Below are 19,568 nucleotides of genomic sequence, written 5' to 3' on the forward strand. Positions count from 1 at the left end.
TAAAAAATCTTCTAAATTACAATGTTCCCACATTTTTATGTGTGTCATTGGGAAGGACTTGAAGAAAGGATACACTCCTGGCCTCACCAGGCAGCCCAGGAAAATATTTTTTTTTCCAGCAAGGTGAGGGCACCCTGGGCTGGCACACACAGGGACACCTCCATTTTTCTTTCCCAAGAAATGCTCCACACTCTAAATTTCACCAAGGCTTCAGCATCTCACCACCTTACACTTTATTGTCTCCTTTTTGGATAAGACGAGCTCTGGTTTCCAGACTGTTTCCCCAAACCCAATGTGCCTGAATCCACCCTGAGTGGCCATCCAGAGCAAGGGCCTCAGCTGGCCCCAGAAGCTTCAAGCACATTAGATTTAGCAAGGGTGAAACTGTTGCTCAGTGTGGTCATGCTGAATTCAGAGAGCTGGGAAAAACCCTGCTCCTATTGGGGGAATTAACGGGAAGGGAACAAGGCAAAGGGAAAAAATAAATCCAAACAAAAATACTAATCCATAAACAAAAGGAAATTTAAAAATGTGGCATTTGCTGAATCAAATGGCATAAGAGGCCACTGAAAGGAGCATGTCAGAGCTTTTACACTATTTTCAAACATTTTCAGATGGATCTTCAGAAAACAGGGAAAATTGCAACAGCCAGAGTGCTAAGAGACATTTGGGATAAACACTAGGAGGCAATCCTAGTTTAAAGACTACTTCCCGAGGAGGAGCCAAAACAAATTACTCCTTTCTTTGCTGCCATGCAGTGGGAGCAAACATGCTTACAGCTTTATCCTGTATGCCAGAACTCAGAGGCTGAGACCTTGGGAGAAGTTTTAAAGAAAGCCATTAAGGCATCACTGTTCCGTGTACTGACTGTTCCCCTTCTCACAAACGCACATGCTGAACTGCAGCTTCACCACGACACTCCAGGGTGGGAGTGCCAAGGCCACCTTCCTCCCAGCTCCAACAGGGATGCTCCTTCGTTGCTCATGCACATCCCACCCAGGCTCAAAACACAGCCCACAGCTGGAGCAGCCCAGGCAGCAGGCTGTGAATGAGACAGGCCCCAGTTACATGGAAACAGGGGTCAAAGCCCTCCCTTTTGGGTCTGGAACTGGTTTATGAAGTCTTTCATCTCAAATCTCTGTAAGATTCTTGCTCAGATGAGACACACCTTCCTAGCAAGCACCAAATCTCAGTTTAAGTCTCTGCCCACCCAGAAAACCACTTTGCATCCCAGGAGCAGCAATCAGCTCCCTCCAACTCCCCTCTAAGGGAAATGCTCCCAGCAGAGGTTCAGCCCATCAGCCAAGCAAGCACAGTCACGGGCAGGGCATGCAGAGAAGGACCCCCTTCTCAGCAAACACATCTCTGCCCCTCTGCAGCCAGGGTCAAGGCCTGAAGCTGCCCTTAGCACCACCGTTCCTGCCTCCTGAGGCTGCCCAGCCCCTGCAGGGTTCTGCACGGGGGTCTCAACCAGCCAAAACATGCTGGCAATCTTCAGGAGCAGCACCTGAGCGTGGCCAGCAATTACCCCACCAGGCTGCGGGACCCTAGGCAGCCTTTTTAGCCCAGGATCCACCACATTCCTGCATGTGGGATGGATATCAAACCTCCACCTCCCCAGCTCTGCCATGTCAGGGGCACATGGCCAGGCTGACTGTGGGCAGGAAGCTGCAGGCCACCACACCAGCTTTGTGCTGCTTTTAGGGGAGAGCTGCAAATAGGGTTTGGGAGGGTAATGAAGTCCTGGGGGATGAGCTCAGAGGAGTTCCTAATGAATCCAGCCTTTTTCCATTACAGAGTTGGTGTGGTTTTACTCTCCCTCCATGTTTCATAAACCCATGGGAGGGGAAAACCTGGCCAACACAGGCACATCTCCAAGGCCTGGGCTTGGCTCCCAAGGATCACACAATTGTTTAAACACACAATTATCTTGTAACAAAAGAGCCAAGAATGACACTGACATGCTGAGAGGGCACAAAATCACCTGCTCTCCAACAAATTTAAATGTTTTAGTTTGTGTTTTCTTAATCAATCCTGACAGTAGATGCCTAGTACAAAGTTATGTCTTACTATTTACTGCCTCTCTAACTGTGGCAGGTTTAAATGGATGTTTTTCCCTTTAGAAGCTAATGTACTCATAGAGGCAGAAAGCAAGAACATTCCCCAACGAAAGATTTAAGTCACTGCACTAACACTTAGGGAGAAATAACATGGAAAGCTGGAGGCAGCTGGAGAGACTGGCCAATCTCATCCAGCAGGGAAACCATCTGTAAAAGCATCCATAGCCCTTTCAAACACAATTATAGGCTGGTCCTAATTGCGCCTCAACTCCATGTAATCACTTGTGCCAGTAATTAATTGGAATACAAATAGCAGCTGCACTAAACCATGAAGAGCTACAAGAAAAAGATAAATTGCTTGCAAGACTTGTATTTGTGAAGCATAAACTCACTAGAAGCTTTTTGTCGTGGAAGCAGGCAGAGGGATTAGGATAAAGTCCTACATTTAGCTAATCCACCATTATACTTCCATGCAGGAAATGCCATCAGATTTAAAGCCTACCCTTTGAAATACTCTGGAAGGAAGCAATCATGAGCATCCCCAGGCTGCCACGTTTCTCTGATATTTATACTAGCTGTAAGTACCTGATGATTTACAGTCCCATGTCACTGACTTTCTTCATCAAACCCACCCTCAACTCATCCTTAGACTCATCCCAGGAGACCAGCCCAGCATAACACCACTGCTCTTTGACAACAGTGGCCTTTCATGCAGGTGCAGTTCGTTACTCTCCAGTCCAAGGGGAAGGAAAGGTTTATTCCCAATTAAATGGAAGCATTAAACATCAACATCCATTTCTTCCTGTGTGTATTCCCACCCTCAAGGCAATCTGTGGGACCTCTCCCATAAAGCAGGACAGGTTTATGGAGCGGCATCAGGGAAGGAGGGAGGGAGGAGATCCCACTTGAAGCCCCTCTCTAAATCCCCTCCAGTTAGGCAGGGAAGGTCAGAGGGTATGAATGAAGATTATGTAAGACTTTTTTCATAAGTAAGAAAGCAGCATTCACCAAAAATGTCCTGTTTGTGAATTTTAAAAGCTTTAAAAGACACGGCTCCTCTCTCCCTCTGCTCTGAACTCCCCATAGTAGCTCGAGAAAAAGGTTATTATTTGGGTCATGATTGTCATCCTGCTCTTGACAAAGAACAACTGGAGCAAATATAAAAGGTAAACTAAAAAAAATAAATAAACCTGGAAGTAAAAACATAGAAGCCAATCCTTGTGCTCAAAGTTCCCCCCTGCTGCCAAGGACTGAGTTGCATTGTGCTAGTGCTTTTTGAAAATATCTCTGATGTGACACTGGCATTCCAGCCCTATCACTAACAGGGACTTCAGAGAACAGGGCTGCACTATCATCTGCCCAGCATGTTCTCATGTGCTGAACAACTGCACATTGAGAGCAGGAAGATGCCTGCCAGCTTCCCAACACCCTGGGGAAGCAGGAAGGACTCAATTTATTCATCTAAATCAATTCCTTCTTTATCAAGAAAAATACCTTCCACTCCAATTATTGAAATAAAATATTAAAAGGAAAACTTTTAATTCCCTGGAAGTAAACAAAGCAGAAAACCACCAAGGAAAACCCACTGCTGCCATATTAGGTCTGAGCTTGCCTGTTCCTGCTCGCATTAAGAGCAGTAGCAGTTGGCTCTATAACCTGAAAGCCAACTCAGAAGAGGCACTGCAGAAATATTATGCACAGATGACAGCCAGTTTCCTTTAGCATGGCAACTTCCTCTCCCTCACAATGACTGGATTATTTTCAGCTCAAATCAGATCACACATTCTTATTTCCAAGGACTGTACTGGGACAGTTTGCGGTTCCCTGCAAACAGAGCCTTGGCCTGGTGAGAACATTGAAGGGAACAGGCTGACATTTAAGTGTTTTGAAGCTATTCCTTTTCATCTGTGCTGCATCACTGGCTACACCCCTTCTAAGGCCTTTCAGCACTTGGGCCCTCATCCTGCCAAGGCTCAGGCAGAAGCTCAGCTTTACAGATTGCCAGCTGTTCCACTGAAGTCACTGGGACAGTTCATAAATCTATTCAGATTGGAGCCTTTATCTGGATATTGAAATACCGAGCTGGACCCAGCAGCTTATAAAGTAACACACATCAGTGTAAATGGGTGCAGACTGCTGCTGGAAGAGGCTTGTTTCCTCAGAAACACCTATTACGAGAGGTGTCAATCTCCACAGAAGGTACAGGAATCAAAGCTCGATAAATTAATTGGCCAAGGCAGTCAAATGCCCTTTACATAAATTTTTATTAGAGCTTTTGACATCTTGTGATTATTTCCTGACAACAGGCTGATTGCCCACAGACTAATTAGACCAAAGTCTTGACAGAAGATAACACAGAAACAATGTGAAGCTGAAGGGCATTTTGTTCTCATATAATACCGTCCCAGAAGGGATCCAAACAAATTACAGTTCCTGATGAAAGTTTCACACACTGACAGTTCTCTTTACAGAGATGAAGCTAAACACACACCCTCACTTAGTCTCACTGTGGATGACAGAACTTCATACTCCAGACAGCTACAACATACATACCTTCAATCCCATCCCATCCCAACCCTGAAGAATGTTCCTTTCACAGTACTGCCAGCATACTATTTACGCTGCTTTTTAACATGGAACACAGCTTCTGGAAAGCTTCACAAAAAGGTGTGTTAGCTATACCTACCTTGAATGGAGAGCTGTATCCTACCAGGATGGAAAGTCCGGCTGGTCCCATGAGCATTATTTGCCCTCTATCCAGTTCTGTAAAGGTTCCATGTTTTGATCAAGTGAAAGACATTTCAAAACTAGAACTACTCACCATGAGCACCTTCAAACCCATGTTCACTGAGGTTTTGGACATGTCTAAAAAGAGAACACCACCCATACTGAAGAGCAACTGTTCAACATGAGTTCATATGACAGAATATACTCCTCCTGCTGGGACCAAACACAGGGCTCAAGTTTCTTACAACGTGAGGAAAGCAAATGAAAAACCAAAAAGTATGTACAAAACATGGACAAGGAAACATTCCAAAAACAAGATGACCATCTTAAGGAATCAGGAAAAGTAGCTAAAGAGCAGAGTTGCTTCTTAGATCTTATTTCATCATTTGCTCCTGCCTAGAATGCAGCCTCTATTTACAGGCACCAACTTTCAAAACCTGGCTTGGAGAAAGCACAGCACCAAAGCTAGAGACGACAGCCCAAATACACTTGCCACCTCTCAAACTGTTTTACCTTGGTTTCAATGAGAAAAGCTGGAAATACCCAGCTCTAAGCAAAGCAAGCACTAAAAGGGAAAGGAAACTGCCTGAATGAGGCTGTTCCTTCAGGGACACATGGCAGCATCAGACACCAAGCAGAGTGTCAGAAACGCTGATTTAATGTTCACTGCACGATGAAACACAGGCTGCTCAGAAATCCACAGGAGCACAATAAAAAGACATCTAAATCCTACTAGGTTTATTGTGCTTATGTTTTTAAGCTTAGTGGTCAGCACAGACACTGTAAAATTTAAGATTTCATTTTATAAGGCAAAGCAAGGAAAAAAAATGTGAAAGAAGTAGGGGAGGAGAGAGCTTCAGTTCAAGTGAAATTTAATCAGTGCCAGGCATTCAAAGAAAGATACAGTATACTGTATCAAAAATGATACAGTATCATTTTTGTGATCAATTTATGGAATACACATTGCATTTGAGATTAGACAGGATACACTCTTGACTCAGAAATAATGTGCTAAAAACTCACCTGTTCCTTTCATTCTGAGATTCCCTTTGGTCACTGAAGGGTGAAAATGAAACATTTCTAAAAACATTCTGAAAACTTGTGTCAAAATCTGAACTAATATGTCAACACTTAACTCATATACACTTACCTCTGAGTACAAACAACTGCACTACCTGCTGCAGGAGAAAAGAATCCTAAATTATTTTCTTTCTGTAAAGTACAATTTCAAGAATTAAATTATATTTTTAAATCCAAGCATTCCCATGGTCCAGGGTCAGAAGACTTTTCTGCTTAAAATATCAAGGTGAAATTACTTTTGGTTTCTGTGCTTCCTAAATTAAAAGTGAAGTACTGATGTCTCGAAACAGAAAACCACTTACACTGCTCTTAGTGTGACCAACAAACAAACTGGGCTATTCAGAACAAGCAACCATCTTAACCCAAGATAATCAATCCTTTATTGTGGGACAAACAAAACTTTAATAGGCAGCAATGCACCCTGCCATGTATCTTTTATGTAACATCCAAAAGTAACAGTGAATTACTTAAAAAAAAATTTAAAAAATCATTCTGTAAGGGACCTCAGAACACAGCAATAACTACTTTCAAAGTACAACCCAGAGTGAAGGAGAGTTTTTTTTTAGTATTTTATTCAATAAGCACATCAGCAAATAAAATTTCCACAGAAATCTACGCACAGCTTCCTAGAAATAACATTCCACAATTCCCTCCTTAGTTATCTTTAACCATCTGGTTTTCATATTCCCCGAGCAGCTTATGCAGGTTTCCCCCCTGGCTTGTGATTTTCCCATTTCGATTACTTTAATAAATAATGGACACCACAGGTGATCCTAGAGAAAAATCCACATCTCAGCACTGCATAGCTGGACAACCAACTTCACTGGATGTCATCATCATCAAAGAGATCTTCAAAATCTAGTCAGAAAAACAAGACAAGGTAAAATTACCCTTAAAAAGTTTCAACTGTTAGAAATGCACATATTCAAGTAGAGTACTTCATTATTTGGATTAAAAACAGAAATAAAGGTGAATTAAGTGAATGACAGTTACTGCACCATCTACTACTGGAAATGTAATCAGGGTGGAAAGAGACAGCAAAGGCAGGCAAACCCACGGACACATTCTCTGTCACGCACAGTTAAACTGCCCCACTTGTACAATACAAGTTGTGCAATCAAACTCATGAAAGCTAAGCTTAAAAGAAGGGGCTTTTATAACAGCATTAAGTAGCCATCAGAGAGTGGATCAAGCAGGATTCCCTGAGCCCAGAACAAAGCAAGTGCTAGCTTTATGCATGCAGCAAGTCTCAGATGTAAACACTCCTGCAGAATCCTGGCTTTAGGTCACAGCATCCAGGCACACCTCTAAATGCTGCAGACTGACATTCTCAAGTGGGATTTGCTGTTAAAAGTCCCCTCCTTAAAAACATTTCATTGCTTTGAAGGTGCTAATAACATTTCTCTCTCGGAACTCATTTCAGACTAGTGAAATGTGGCTGGCTACATTTCATCTTTGGAAAGTGCTCTTAACTACTCAGCTTTGTATCTTCTTTGTATATTGAGCATAAACTAAAAACATAACTGAATACAAGCCTTTATTCTTATAGAAGGCAGTCTACGTGCCATACAATAAACTGAGGATTAATCCTCATTTAGAAGAGTCCTAAAATACCAATGGAATATAATACCATGATGGCAGAACTTTACGGAAATACCTGCTCCTGAATATGCTGGCTCCAACACAGAGCCAGCTCCTTCACCACTCCTGAGAGTATAATTGAAAATTCCTTTTTCTCCTGCATTCTAATTGTTGAGAACCACGAGAAACCTACTTTATTTTTGAATTAATACCAGTTTGTGATATTAACACCACTACAGCAACCAGATTTAATAATGTATCTGAAACTCCCTGTTGGAATGTCCAAACATACTTCTTGAGAAGCATAGAAAAACCCTTAGTAATCAAGAGCAGTGTTCTATATTCTACCACTAAGTGGCCTGATATGTAGCTCTTTCCTCTCAAAGCAGCTGTCTATACTTAAATCTAGGCTGAGAGAATTGGAATTGTTCAGCCTGGAGAAGAGAAGGCTTTGGGGTGATCTAATTGGACCCTTCCAGTACCTGAAGGGAGCTTATGGCAAAGAAGCAGAGAGACTGCTTACAAGGGCTTGGAATGACAGGACAAGGGGGAATGGCTTCAAACTGACAGAGAATAGGTTTAGATTGGATATTAGGGGGAAATTCTCCACTGTGAGGGTGGTGAGGCCCTGGCACAGGCTGCCCAGAGAAGCTGTGGCTGCCCCATCCCTGGAGGTGTTCAAGGCAAGGTTGGACGGGGCTCTGAGCAACCTGGGATAGCAGAAGGGGGGTTGGAACTTGACGATCTTTAAGGTTCTTTCCAACCCCAACCATCCTATGATTCTATATGCATACAGCTCACTTTCAAATGCAGAAACTGCATTAAAAACAGTGGTTTATTCTCCTTGGGACACATATGCACGCATACTTTAAGAGATTAATGAACCACCTATGTAACGCCCAGACACAATTTTTTGAAGTTCATTCCACGTTTTTGTACCTATTTGCATAGTTTAATATAAGTTACTTGTTATGCAAACAGATAAAGGTATTTTACCTTGTGGTGATCAGTACTAAAACTTCCAGGAGAGGAAAACCACGCATTTTGCCGCTCCTGCCTGCATTATTTAACACTAAAGCGCTCTTACACCGCTCACCAGAGATGTAGTTAGTGAGAAGTTTAGCGGCCACCAGGCATCGAAGATATGAGATCAGCGAAAAGCGAGGTTTGCTGCGACACTCCTCACCCCCCCCCCGCCCAGCCGGCGGCGGTCCTTACCATTGAAGAAGTCGGCGTGCACAGCTTTCTCGTTGGCGGCCAGGTCCATCAGCAGCCCCGTGCTTCCCCCTGCCTGGGAAAGCAGCCGCTGAGCGCCCCCGCGCCACGGCGGCACGGCGACGGCTCCCCCTGCTCCCCCCTCACCTCGTCCAGGTCCACGTACGGCCCGGCTCCCTCGGGAAACATCTCGTCCACCGCCGGCTTCATGGCGGCCCCTCTGCGCCGTCACTTCCGCGGGCGAGGAGGAGCCGCCTCTCATGGCCGCCCTGTGGGCGGGGGCGCCGCCGTTGCCATGGCGAGGAGGGAAATGGCGGCCGCCATTCTGCGCCCCCCGCCCTCCCCTTATGGCGGGCCAAGGCTTGAGGTGAGGCGCTGCTCTGCAGAGGGTGCAGCTGTGGTTTAAACTGGTGGTCCTTGCAGCCCCCAGACTGGGCGGACTGGCCGGATAATTCCTGTACACACACATGACTCCTGTGCTCTCAGAGAGCGGTTTCCTGAGTCAACGCTGTGAGCATCACGGGTAAAAAAAGCTCCCAAAACTGTGCAGCAGGATGGAGGAGTTTATTGTTTTCACGCGAAAGGATAAATTGTAAAAAATTTAAAGCATGAAACGCTGCGTGCGACTGCAGTGAGTATCACTAAATGGCTGAGGCCAGCCCAGCTGCATTTATTGGCACCTCTAAGTTGCACAAAAGAGACTAATTTAAAGCATGAAATTCTGCACGTGGCTGTGGTATCACAAAGTGGCTGAGGGCAGCCCAGGTGCGTTCACTAGCAGGTATTCGCTCTAACACCTTGGCACTCATAAATTGTAAAAAGGAAACTAATTTAAAGCATGAAATGCCGTGTGTGACTGCAGTGAGTATCACGAAGCGGCTGAGGGCAGCCTGGGTATGTTTGCTGTCAGACAGGTATTCACCCAAACACCTCAGCACTGGCCCTAGCAAAGCTGAGTGAGGCACTTAGCGCTCGTGGTCAGGCACGTGGTAGCCAAGGTGGCTCCCAAAAGGGAACTGGGCAAAGAAAGCTCTGGCCATTTCATTGATCCTGTTGTAGGCTCCCAAGGTCCGGAAATATTCCACGTAGGACCAGAAATCGTTGGATGAGAAGGGCCAGTATGGCAAGGCTACAGCTTCCTGGTACAGATCTTAAAGAAACAACCAAATTAAAATGTTGCAGATTACTGTAATACAAAGCATTTGTGTTGAAAGCTTGGTCCTGGGAGCCAATATGGTTTGGGGTTGTGGGTTCCCTAACGAGGCTTATGGGCTCCTCTGGCAGGAGAGAGGCAGGGAGAGCCTTCAACCCCTCTCCATCCCTCACTCTGTAAAAGATGAAGCCAGTACTCCCTGCTCCTGATGCACCCGGGGTGACAGAGTGGGACAAGATGGAGAGGAGGAATGAAGGCACACCATCCACATCTAGGGCAATTCAAGAATTCATCAGGCTGATTTAATTGCTAGAAGGCTGCTGATTATTTAAAGGCAGAGTGGTTGCAATTGAAAGCCATTTTTTCTCATTCCACACAATTTGCTTTGCCCAATATAAAAATATAAGGAATAAGGCACCATCGTCTATACTCTCACCCTGCAGCTGCCCGCTCTGCCCACAGAGCTCCCCAGGACTGAGGCCATACTTCCCTGACATTGCCTGGGACTGCAGCTGTCCTCTTCTCAGAGGGCTGTAGGAAACAGGCTAAGGGAAGGGAAAGGAAAGGTTTTGCCGCCTGGAAGACAGCTGTTGTGTTTGTGCCTGCTCTAGGAATATCAGAAAATGTGATATACTCATTGAAATGATTTCAAATTCAGCAGGAAAACAAAGTCGGTTCTGAAAATGCAGAAGCTGACCACCCTTGGGCCCAAATCTGGGCAAACACAGAAGCATATATAACATATAAACACTAGCTGATACCACATAGTTACAAATGTCTTTCTGTGCAGCAAAGCTAAATCCAGTATTTTGTTTTGATTTAAAGCCTATTTAGATAAATGGGAGCCATTCCACTCAGCTTGGGACCACTCAGCAGGGTCTTTAGTAGGAATTAAGAGCCTTCAACAATCCTGTTGTCAGAGCTTAATTTTATGGAGTAAAGTTTGCAGTGCACAGGCCCAGATGGCACATAACCAAACAAATGAACCAGTGAAATGCTGTCTGCAGAGGAGAACTCACTGTTTATACCAGCTGACCTTAGATTCACTTTGCAGGCTGCTGCTTGGCCCAGTATGAAAGAAAACCATAATTGCTATTAATGAGAGCAACAGAACACTGCCTGAAGAGGGTTGTATTTTCACATTGACACAGGCTCCTCTGACCACCTCAGAAGGTTGCTGCAGAAGTGTTTGCCAAGCACAAAGGCAGGTGATACATTCAAAATATTTTAGAGCTATGAAGAAATAGATTGGGGCATAGGGGGAAAGGTTTGAATTATAACTTCATATTAGACCTTATTTTGTATTTCTACAGTTCATATCTGTTATAATACTCTCTGCATATTTGTATCTGTGCACTGGACATGCTGCTGGCCTTCCTGCTGGTTAACTTAGATGTACACCAGCAATAGCAGTACCTGATTACTGCAGATACTTCTTTGCAATTTTGTTTCCAGACAGAATTCTGTCTGAAAAGCCAAAGAGAGGTTAACTGATAGAATCATCAGCAAGCCACTGTAAACATCATTAGGGTGTTGAGGGTTTTTTATTTAATCAAAGGCAAACACTAATCCAATGGACTAATCACACAAAGCGACGCGAACCACAGGGTAGCTTTGCTAAGGGATTTAGTCCAACATTTCTGTAATTGGATTTGTGGCAATTTGTAAATTTTAAGCTTTATGTTGTGGAGGCCAGTATCTCTTGCCAATAATCAGATGCACATACAGTATTACTGTTCAGGACAGACAAAATCCTCAGATGTCTGATACACCTACAAGTCTGGTGCTTTCCAGTTATGATTTTGTACAACAGAATTAGTGACTTGACCATAGTCCCTTTTCATTTTAAGACTTTGAGTATATTAGCTCTACTATTAGACACTAATATTTCAGCTTTTAATAAATTTTAAAGACATTTCTAAAAGTTCACTCTTCTTTCTCCACCAGAACTAGATGAAAGCAGTTCCACAGCCCATTGAGGTTAGTGAGCGTTCCTGCCAAAGTCTCTGCTGGGCATCAGGTCTGGGAGTTACAAATTACTCTCCTAATTATTAGTGATACAAAGCAAATAAAAATACATTAGGAATTACCATCTCCATCCTGGATGGATCGGGCATCTGTGAATAAAGAGGAAACACATTAGTACCAACTTGTGCACAGAAAGACTTTCTATTAATAAAAGGTTTCCCGTGTAGCCAGAAGATAAGGGTTAGGGTTAATGCCCATGTAGGACCCTCTGCATAGACAAAGGATTTTTGTTTCTTGAACAGTAGAATAAGAAATTCCCCATTTGCAGTCACTCAGTGCTACAAACCAAATACTTATAACTAACAGCCAGAACACAAGTGATACTAAATAGAGGATATTGTATTCATTACAAAATATTTCTGGCTACTTGAAAACATAAACAAGGATAAGTTCAGTAGTAATCTTACCTGTTAGCATGTTCATCAGCATGCAGAAGAAAAATAAGCCAGTAAATGTCATAGTTTCTGCAAGATAATGCTCGTGTTTCTGAAAAGTAATCTGTACAATTGAGGATTATTACAGTAGATTAATAATCATGCAAAGTCTATTATTTCTTCTTTTAATAGAAGAATACATTCCAAAATAAAGTCTATCAATTCAGGCATAACAAGATCCAATTACATTTCCTTACAGCTTCTGAACTGTAACACGGAGTATTAAAAGACCGGCAGTCCTGAAGCATGTACTGATATTTTGCCTTAAGATGGCATAAATCCAAAAGGCTCCTCTGAACTGACATGAAATTGTCTTTAGAAATGTTTTATTTTGTGGCTAATTTACTTTCACTTTAGAAATTACCTTTCTCTCTCTCTTCTTTTCTTCTTCTTGCAGTAGTAAAGATATGTAGCTCTGTGTCAGCTAGGAAACTCCAAAAGGATTTCTACTGCTGTAAAATAGCAGCGCTCCGTAAGGAAGGGTGGGGGAAAACGTCACTGATTTTCTGCACCAATCTGGTTTTGTTGCGTTCAGGTATTTTAACTGCTCACATTTGCATTGTATTTCAGCACTGTCCATGGAAGGGACAGTGGACAGTTTCTGCAAGGAAATCAGAATCAACTTTGGCAATAACACTTTTGCTTTTTGAAGGCAGAGGGAGGAAATCCAGAGGCAAATTCACTGGATTTTCTTTCTCTATAAAAACAGATTTTCAAAAATCTTATTTGAGCAAATTACTAAAAGGATATGGAGTTCCCTCTCCAGCTGAGTCACAAACCCCACAAACGCTTGACACTGCTTTATGTTCTTACTTGGAATCCTTAAAACCTGGACCTTAAAGTGTACACAGGCACCAAGTGCCCACTAAAATCCGTTGGGTTATGCTAAATCAAGCAGGAGGTCCCCAGTGACCTCAGTCATGCTGGTGGTGCAGGTGCTTTCAGAGGGTCATTAAGGTGCATTGAAATGCATTTTCACATTAAACTGAATTCCTGCAAAGATTCCTCTGCCCAGGCCAAGCAGTGCTTTGGGCTCCAGCCTATGCAGGTTGCTGAATGGATCCAGTGCTTTCAGAAGCCTGGAGGGGAGACAGAGTTTGGAGAACACTCAGCTGACATGGACATCTTGATTGATTTTCTTTTATCACAAAACTCCTGATGGCAGTGGGTGGGGTCAAGGGCCTAAGGTGTAGCAGAGAGTGTCCTGTGACTCATGGGAAATGTGGGGATTTTCATGCTCCTCGAAGACATGGCTGTTGAGGTCATCTTGCCAAACCAGGCAGCTATTTCCAGAGGGCTCCTCTGCTGAGAGGAGCTACTGAAAGGCCAGTGCAGAGCTCTGTGCACATTCCTGCTGCAAGATCTGATCTTACAGCTGCTGATCTGAGCTGTGCCCTCTCACTGGGCATTTTCAGTTGCCTTTATGATCTACAAAATCATTCTCTGTCTCAGTTCTAGACACCTGCATTTCCTAACTCTGTGTGTGCGTTGATGTTGGTGCTCTTGCTCTACCATATCCACCCATCTGCCACAGGAGTACAGAGAAAGTCTTCATACTCACAAAGTCCTGGAGGGGAGAGATCCAGGTGAATGGCCTCGCAGGAGGCCCCAGCTTTGCTGGAGTTTGTTCCTATCTATGCACAGAGTTAGGTAGTTCTGCCAAGAATTAATTCAGGATGTTCTGAGCAAGGGAAAAAAAGGGTGCTTTGTAGCACACTAGGCTGTGCCAACTCTTATGGAGGCTGAAAAGAAAAATATTATGAAGGCAGAATCTATTCCATCTTTGAAAGGCTTTAATCCTCTTGGTGAATATTTCCTAAGCCTGTAGGAAGGGTCCCTACATCAGCCAAGTTCTGCTGGCACCTTTGCCCCACTCCCCTGGATTGTGGCACTTCCCTTGCTTAGTGGAGTCCTGTGGTGCAGATGTACCCAAGTTCACCCACCAGCACTGCCTGCAGAGCCAAACTTTCCCTTTCGCTGCCTAGTCCGTATATCCTGTTCCAATAAACAGTCAGAAGCACTGAGGTGTACTAATACACACAGAAAACAGTCATCAGCTGTAACTGAATAATTACCATGAAGCTTCTTCTGTACACATCTATCAGTAGCTTTTGGGTTTGGCAGTTGATAAGCAGGAGTAGTTCCAAGTGGGAGGTGAGATAACATATTCTGGATGATGACAAAGGAGAATAATGATGTTTCTGCTGCAGCCACAATCCTGCAGCTCTACCCTCAAGATATTAATGGTGCTGTAGGAGGATGACAAAGTCCCAGAAGTTATCAGATTCAGGGTCACTCTGGTCACAACATGATTTGCTACAGCACTGGATTATCATGGGAGGATTCACGTAGCTATTGAGGTTTGTGCTGACATACACCTTTACACCTACCTCCTTTACACCTTCTTATTCTGTCTTTTGAAGCTTGGAGTTGCCTGTTCCAGAGCTAGGAGGCTCACCCATCTGACATTATGCGACAGTCTTTTAACAATTACACACTTACAATTTAACTTAAATCCAAGTTTTCCACTTGCTAGTGCACATATTGGAGATGAAATTAAATTCCCAGGGTTTCCATGCTGAAGTAGGTCTAGGAAATTATAAAAAGAGGGATGGGAATTAGCAATGAGAACACTTGCATCAGGTGATACAATCTCTTCTATCTGCAGTAGATACTACAGCACTTAAGAGTGCTGAGAGAGTCCAGTGTTTTAATTTCTACTCATTTTGGAAAGAAACTCACCGTTCTACTTTTTTTTCAAAACACTTATTTTTGCTGGCAGCAAGTTCTTCAGGTGCCAGACTCTAATGTTTGCATGGAGTTTTTTAGATAAGGGCATTGATTCATAAAAGCTTTGCTACATGATAGAAGGGGCTGATGGTTTATCCTACCCACCCACCCCAGGAGGATCCATGATCAATCTGTACTTTTTGTAGATGGCTCTCAAAGCCAGAAAATACTACACAGAGCTGTGTCAGGGACATAAATCAATTGGAGCAGAGAGGACATTCCCTTGGGAATAAGGGAATGCAGTTTGGGCAGCACAGTTGTTTGTGTGACTCGATAGGGAAGACTCCTGGAGCTGCCAGCCCTGCCAGCCTGCCTTCAGGTGGGACCTTGCTAATGGGCTGTTTTACCCAAAGCCAACCCCTGTGGAGCTATTCAGCCCTCCTTGTTGATTAACTAGAAGCAAAGATAAAGGAATACATAAAAGCAAGCTTACGGATGCCTTTGTTTTCCCAATAGCTATATTAGACTGCTATTGCACACACACACAGAAAAATCTATAATCCTCCAGCCACTGAAAAAAACCCATGTAAGTGTTTTTAAAAAAACAGAATCTTTCTTATTTAATCAATAGGCAAAAGCACATGCATGCAGAGCACCGTAAGAACTTATTTAAAAACTAAATAGCACTTACAGCTGCACCTGAAGTGCTTTGCCCTTGGGCTGAGCGGACAAAATGTTCTCTGCAGGGCTGCAACACTTTTGTACATCAGAAACAACCAATGACACTGATATATAGACCATCACTAGAAACACAAATGTTTGATTACTTCTTCCAGCAATGTGGTCCAAATAATACAGGTCAAAAAGAGATTCCCTGGACTGTATGATTTGCTCAGACAGGTGTGAATTGCCCTAGATATTCCAGGTATTCACAGCTTCGTTTTCTTTCCTTTGAGCTTTGTTTCACTTTTCATGAATATAGAAGCTCCAAAAATTGTTGATGATGCTGCATTAGCCAGGATAGTAAAGCCCAGTGCAGACAAGGAGAATTCAGGCAAGGATCTCACAGTACCAAGCAGCTGAATAACAAAACGGCCAATAAAAATAAATGTAAAATAAGGTACCTGGGTAAATACCTCCAACTTTAGAGCCATGTGGTATCTTACCCTTCCGACTCAGAAAATAGATTTGGAGCTATGAAAGACAGTTCTGACCAAGCAGCACTGCAGTTTTGCTCTGTGTCTTACTCTCCTCAGATATCCTCTGCTGCTGGGCCAGGTGAGCTCCCAGGCTGGCCCCGTGGTTGTTCTTAAAGTCAGTTTTACTGAAAATATTATGTATTTCCAGTTCCTGTGAACGGACAGCTTTCCTGCCAGCAACTGGCTTGATCATCCTGATAATAGTAGCTCCTGCAAGCAACTGAAAGGAGACACAGCAAATGGATTTGGATAGTTACAAAACAATTAACAAAACAACTGTAATGTGATTAGGCATAGCACAGTTCAAATGAACCACTTTCAGATGTATTAGAGCCAACTGTGAAGGTCAGATTTACAAATCTGAGTTAAGGAGTAGCTCTGCACTTAAATAAATCACACTTCAGAGCCAATAAGAAAGTGCATCTGTTCACATTTATTTCAACTTATCATTTTAACCTCTGTGTGAAGAAGGGTTATGTTTGTAGATGCAGATGATCTTCCAGGGGTTCACAGGTAGCAGGCAGTGCTATATTGCAGCAGCAGGTAGTGAAAGCAAAGGAAGGGAGCAGTTCCACTAGTCCTGCTGGACTAGTGCAGCTCGGCTCCCAATGAGATATTCCTGCCAAGTATCCCAGTAATACCCTGGTGTCCTCACCTCCTGCAAGGGGCTCTCAGCTGTTCTCCACTGTTCCTTTCCCTCCCAGGGCAGCACTGCCAGCTCCAAGCACCATGTTTGGCTTTCCCAAGGGTCCATGCAAGGCTGCTGGAACACAGGAGGCTGGTAACCCTGCTTACTAGTCAAGCAGTGGCTGCTGAGCAAGCAAAGAACAGCTGCAGGCTGATTTCTCCCCTCTTATCACCCCTGATACCAACGGATTTTCTCCACTGTCCATCTGCAAATTGTCACATGAATGACAGGAACCTCCCATCCAGGCTACCACCAAAGCAGGTGAAGATTTGCTAACATTTCAAACTATTTTTGCTATAGACAAAATGGAGTATTAGATCCAACAAGTCCATATGGTTTCCTACATCTTGTTTCCTCAGGAGACAGAGCTGGCAATTCCTGTTAGCACCTCAGAAGGTGCATGGCAATGAGGAGCATTTGCTTCCAAGCAATTTGGCTGCAGGGAGAATGGGAGGCAGCAGCACCTGTCTCCTAGTAGCAGAGCATCCAGGACTTGTCCTCCCCCTTCCTGCACCCACATTAGGCCTAAGCTTGTCCAAGGCATCTTTTTAAATAAATTGGTCAGTTCTTTGCTTTAGCCTTACTTAGCTATTCAGCACAGTCATAGATGACTGAACTCCACAGGGAATCTAACAAACTGATCTCTGAATGACAGGTTTTTTCACAGCTCTTAAGAGAGGATATATTTTTCCCACTACCATTATGATTAGATGTATCATAGCAATAACTTCCACCATTTTGAAATATACTCACAATAAGTTGCTTTTCAGATTGATTGAATGCTCAACCTACACTTAAGCTATTAAGCCATCAGCACCTGTTTATTGTTTTCATTTCACAGAGAGGTTTCTTTAAATGAAAGTGCATTAAATATTTGTTACCAAAGTTAAAACTTTATCAGGATGAATAGAAGCCTCTTCACAGCCAGGGTCTCTTCTTCCCTTTGATTCATATGTCAAGGCTACTTCAATATCACCAGTTATACCTGTCCACGAGCAGCTCTGCCCTAGGGACAATAAAATTGATTAAACAAGATTAATGAGGAGATAGGCTTGAGTACAAAAAATCCATCATGGAAATGTGAGCAAGTTGCTAGTGTATTTGATAGCAGCAATCAATGAGACCTGTTAGGGGCAGTATTATTGTAGCGGTTGCCAGACCAAAAGCCACATATGAAGGGAGCAAGGGCTGTTCAGTGCTCTGCCATGCTGGAAGTGACCTGGCTACCCAGAAGCATGGCATTAGCCCATCCAGCTGTCAAGAGATTGTTTCAGCTGCAGATGGGGAAGTCTACACTTAAAAGAGACTTCTGCCAAGGAAGCAGCTTCCGTCAGGTTCAATATATTGATTTGATCTGGGTGGTGTGACTGAAGAGGGCACTCACCCTGCATGCTCGCTGCTGGAGGTACTGCTCAGCACTACCAGCAGCACCTGTATCTCACCACCCCTCAGCCTTCTAGCATTTGGCAGAACAAGCTCAATATGTAAGAGTTTAACAAGTGCATTGATTCACTAGGAGGAACAGCTGAGGAACAGGAAGGATTTGGGAACTCTCATCTTCTGTGTCCTGTGTTCCCTCAAGGTTAGCAAACCCAAGAAGGGTCACACATCTGTCAGGAAAAAAAAAATCATTCTGTTTCTCAATCTTACAAAGTTTGCTGTTTTAAAGAGTGACAGGGTGAGGACTATCAGTCACACCACGCCAAAACGAAGCAGCAGTTACCTTCTATTGCAGCTTTTCTGGGTAACAGTGATCACTGCTAATAGTGCAGTTGGAGGTGGAGAACAAACCCTGCACAGCTCTTGGAGCTTAGAAGTTATAGTTACTCAGGTTACTGTCTTATACATTGGAGGCAGAGCTTAGCCTTACAGCTTGCCTATTTAAAAGCATTATTTATTCTGATCAGGCATTTAGCCTTCTAAGCTAGTAGCCTTTCCAAGTTGTACAAGCTACTTTGCAGAGAGGGTATTTAAGGCACTAATTTGGACTGATGTACTAAACTCTGATTGAAAGAGACGGAACCTAGTACAAAGGGTGACCAAATAGGATAAATTAATCTTTAAAACAGCTTTGTTGACACTCAACTTCCTTGAGACATACAGTTAAATACAGGGTAAGCAGCTCTTGGCTGCAGTATTTATTGCTATGCAGTTTATAATTTGATGATCATTCCCCAAAGCCCCTGTTCCACACGACTTTGCAGTCAGTTTGCACCTGAACTGGACTGACAGCTTAGACTATTACCTGACTCAATATTCAGTTTAATGCCACTTTTGTCAGCATTGACTGAAGTTAAACCGTATGCATGGCCAAGGCAGCCTTACCGGGGTCGTGGCACAGACCTTCATTTCATCGCTGCGGAGCCACACAGCCCGCACGAAGTCGGGAGAGCTGCAGCCGCGGGCGATGGAGGCTCGCGGGTGGGACCGAGCCCGGCCCAGGGCTCTGCACGGGGCTGCGGCTCCCTCTGCTGTCCCCGGCCCGGGATCCCCGCTCTGCAGACACACAGTCTGCTCACACGGGCACACGTTCAGACTTTTCTCTGATTTAGCATTTTGCTGGCCACCACGCTTGCAGTTTGAATAAAATCAGGGTGAAACTTCAGCTGCATCAGGAGATCAGCAGAAACCAGGGCCAAAATCACAAAGTGATAACCCCTTCTCAGCAGACTG

General features: G+C 43.9%; 2 protein-coding genes across 4 annotated transcripts in view; both read right to left on the bottom strand.

The window, feature by feature from the left end:
* Nucleotides 1-6,378: 6,378 nt before the first annotated feature.
* COPS9 (COP9 signalosome subunit 9) lies at nt 6,379-8,940 on the bottom strand. The gene is made up of 3 exons (XM_027686145.1): nt 8,811-8,940; nt 8,667-8,739; nt 6,379-6,725 (listed from the first exon to the last, which is right to left on the bottom strand). The coding sequence occupies exons 1-3, from the start codon at nt 8,871-8,873 to the stop codon at nt 6,688-6,690; spliced, it is 174 nt and encodes a 57-aa protein (XP_027541946.1). The 5' UTR covers nt 8,874-8,940; the 3' UTR covers nt 6,379-6,687.
* A 335-nt stretch (nt 8,941-9,275) lies between these two features.
* Nucleotides 9,276-19,568, bottom strand: part of OTOS (otospiralin) — a 34,924-nt gene continuing 24,631 nt past the window's right edge. Inside the window, exons 1-4 of one of the 3 annotated variants that reach the window (XM_027686144.1) lie at nt 12,643-12,961; nt 12,252-12,342; nt 11,907-11,933; nt 9,276-9,813 (exon numbers count right to left, since the gene is read on the bottom strand). In XM_027686144.1, coding sequence (XP_027541945.1) covers nt 9,629-9,813; nt 11,907-11,933; nt 12,252-12,303 — 264 coding nt within the window. In that variant the 5' untranslated portion in view covers nt 12,304-12,342; nt 12,643-12,961 and the 3' untranslated portion in view covers nt 9,276-9,628. Of the gene's footprint in view, nt 9,814-11,906; nt 11,934-12,251; nt 12,343-12,642; nt 12,962-19,220; nt 19,297-19,568 lie in introns of those variants that run through there. The other 2 variants (XM_027686143.1, XM_027686142.1) reach the window with 2 other exon arrangements.

Source organism: Neopelma chrysocephalum, unplaced genomic scaffold (assembly GCF_003984885.1).
Source record: "Neopelma chrysocephalum unplaced genomic scaffold, ASM398488v2 Primary Assembly neopelma1_70, whole genome shotgun sequence".
Taxonomy (NCBI): Eukaryota; Metazoa; Chordata; class Aves; order Passeriformes; family Pipridae; genus Neopelma; species Neopelma chrysocephalum.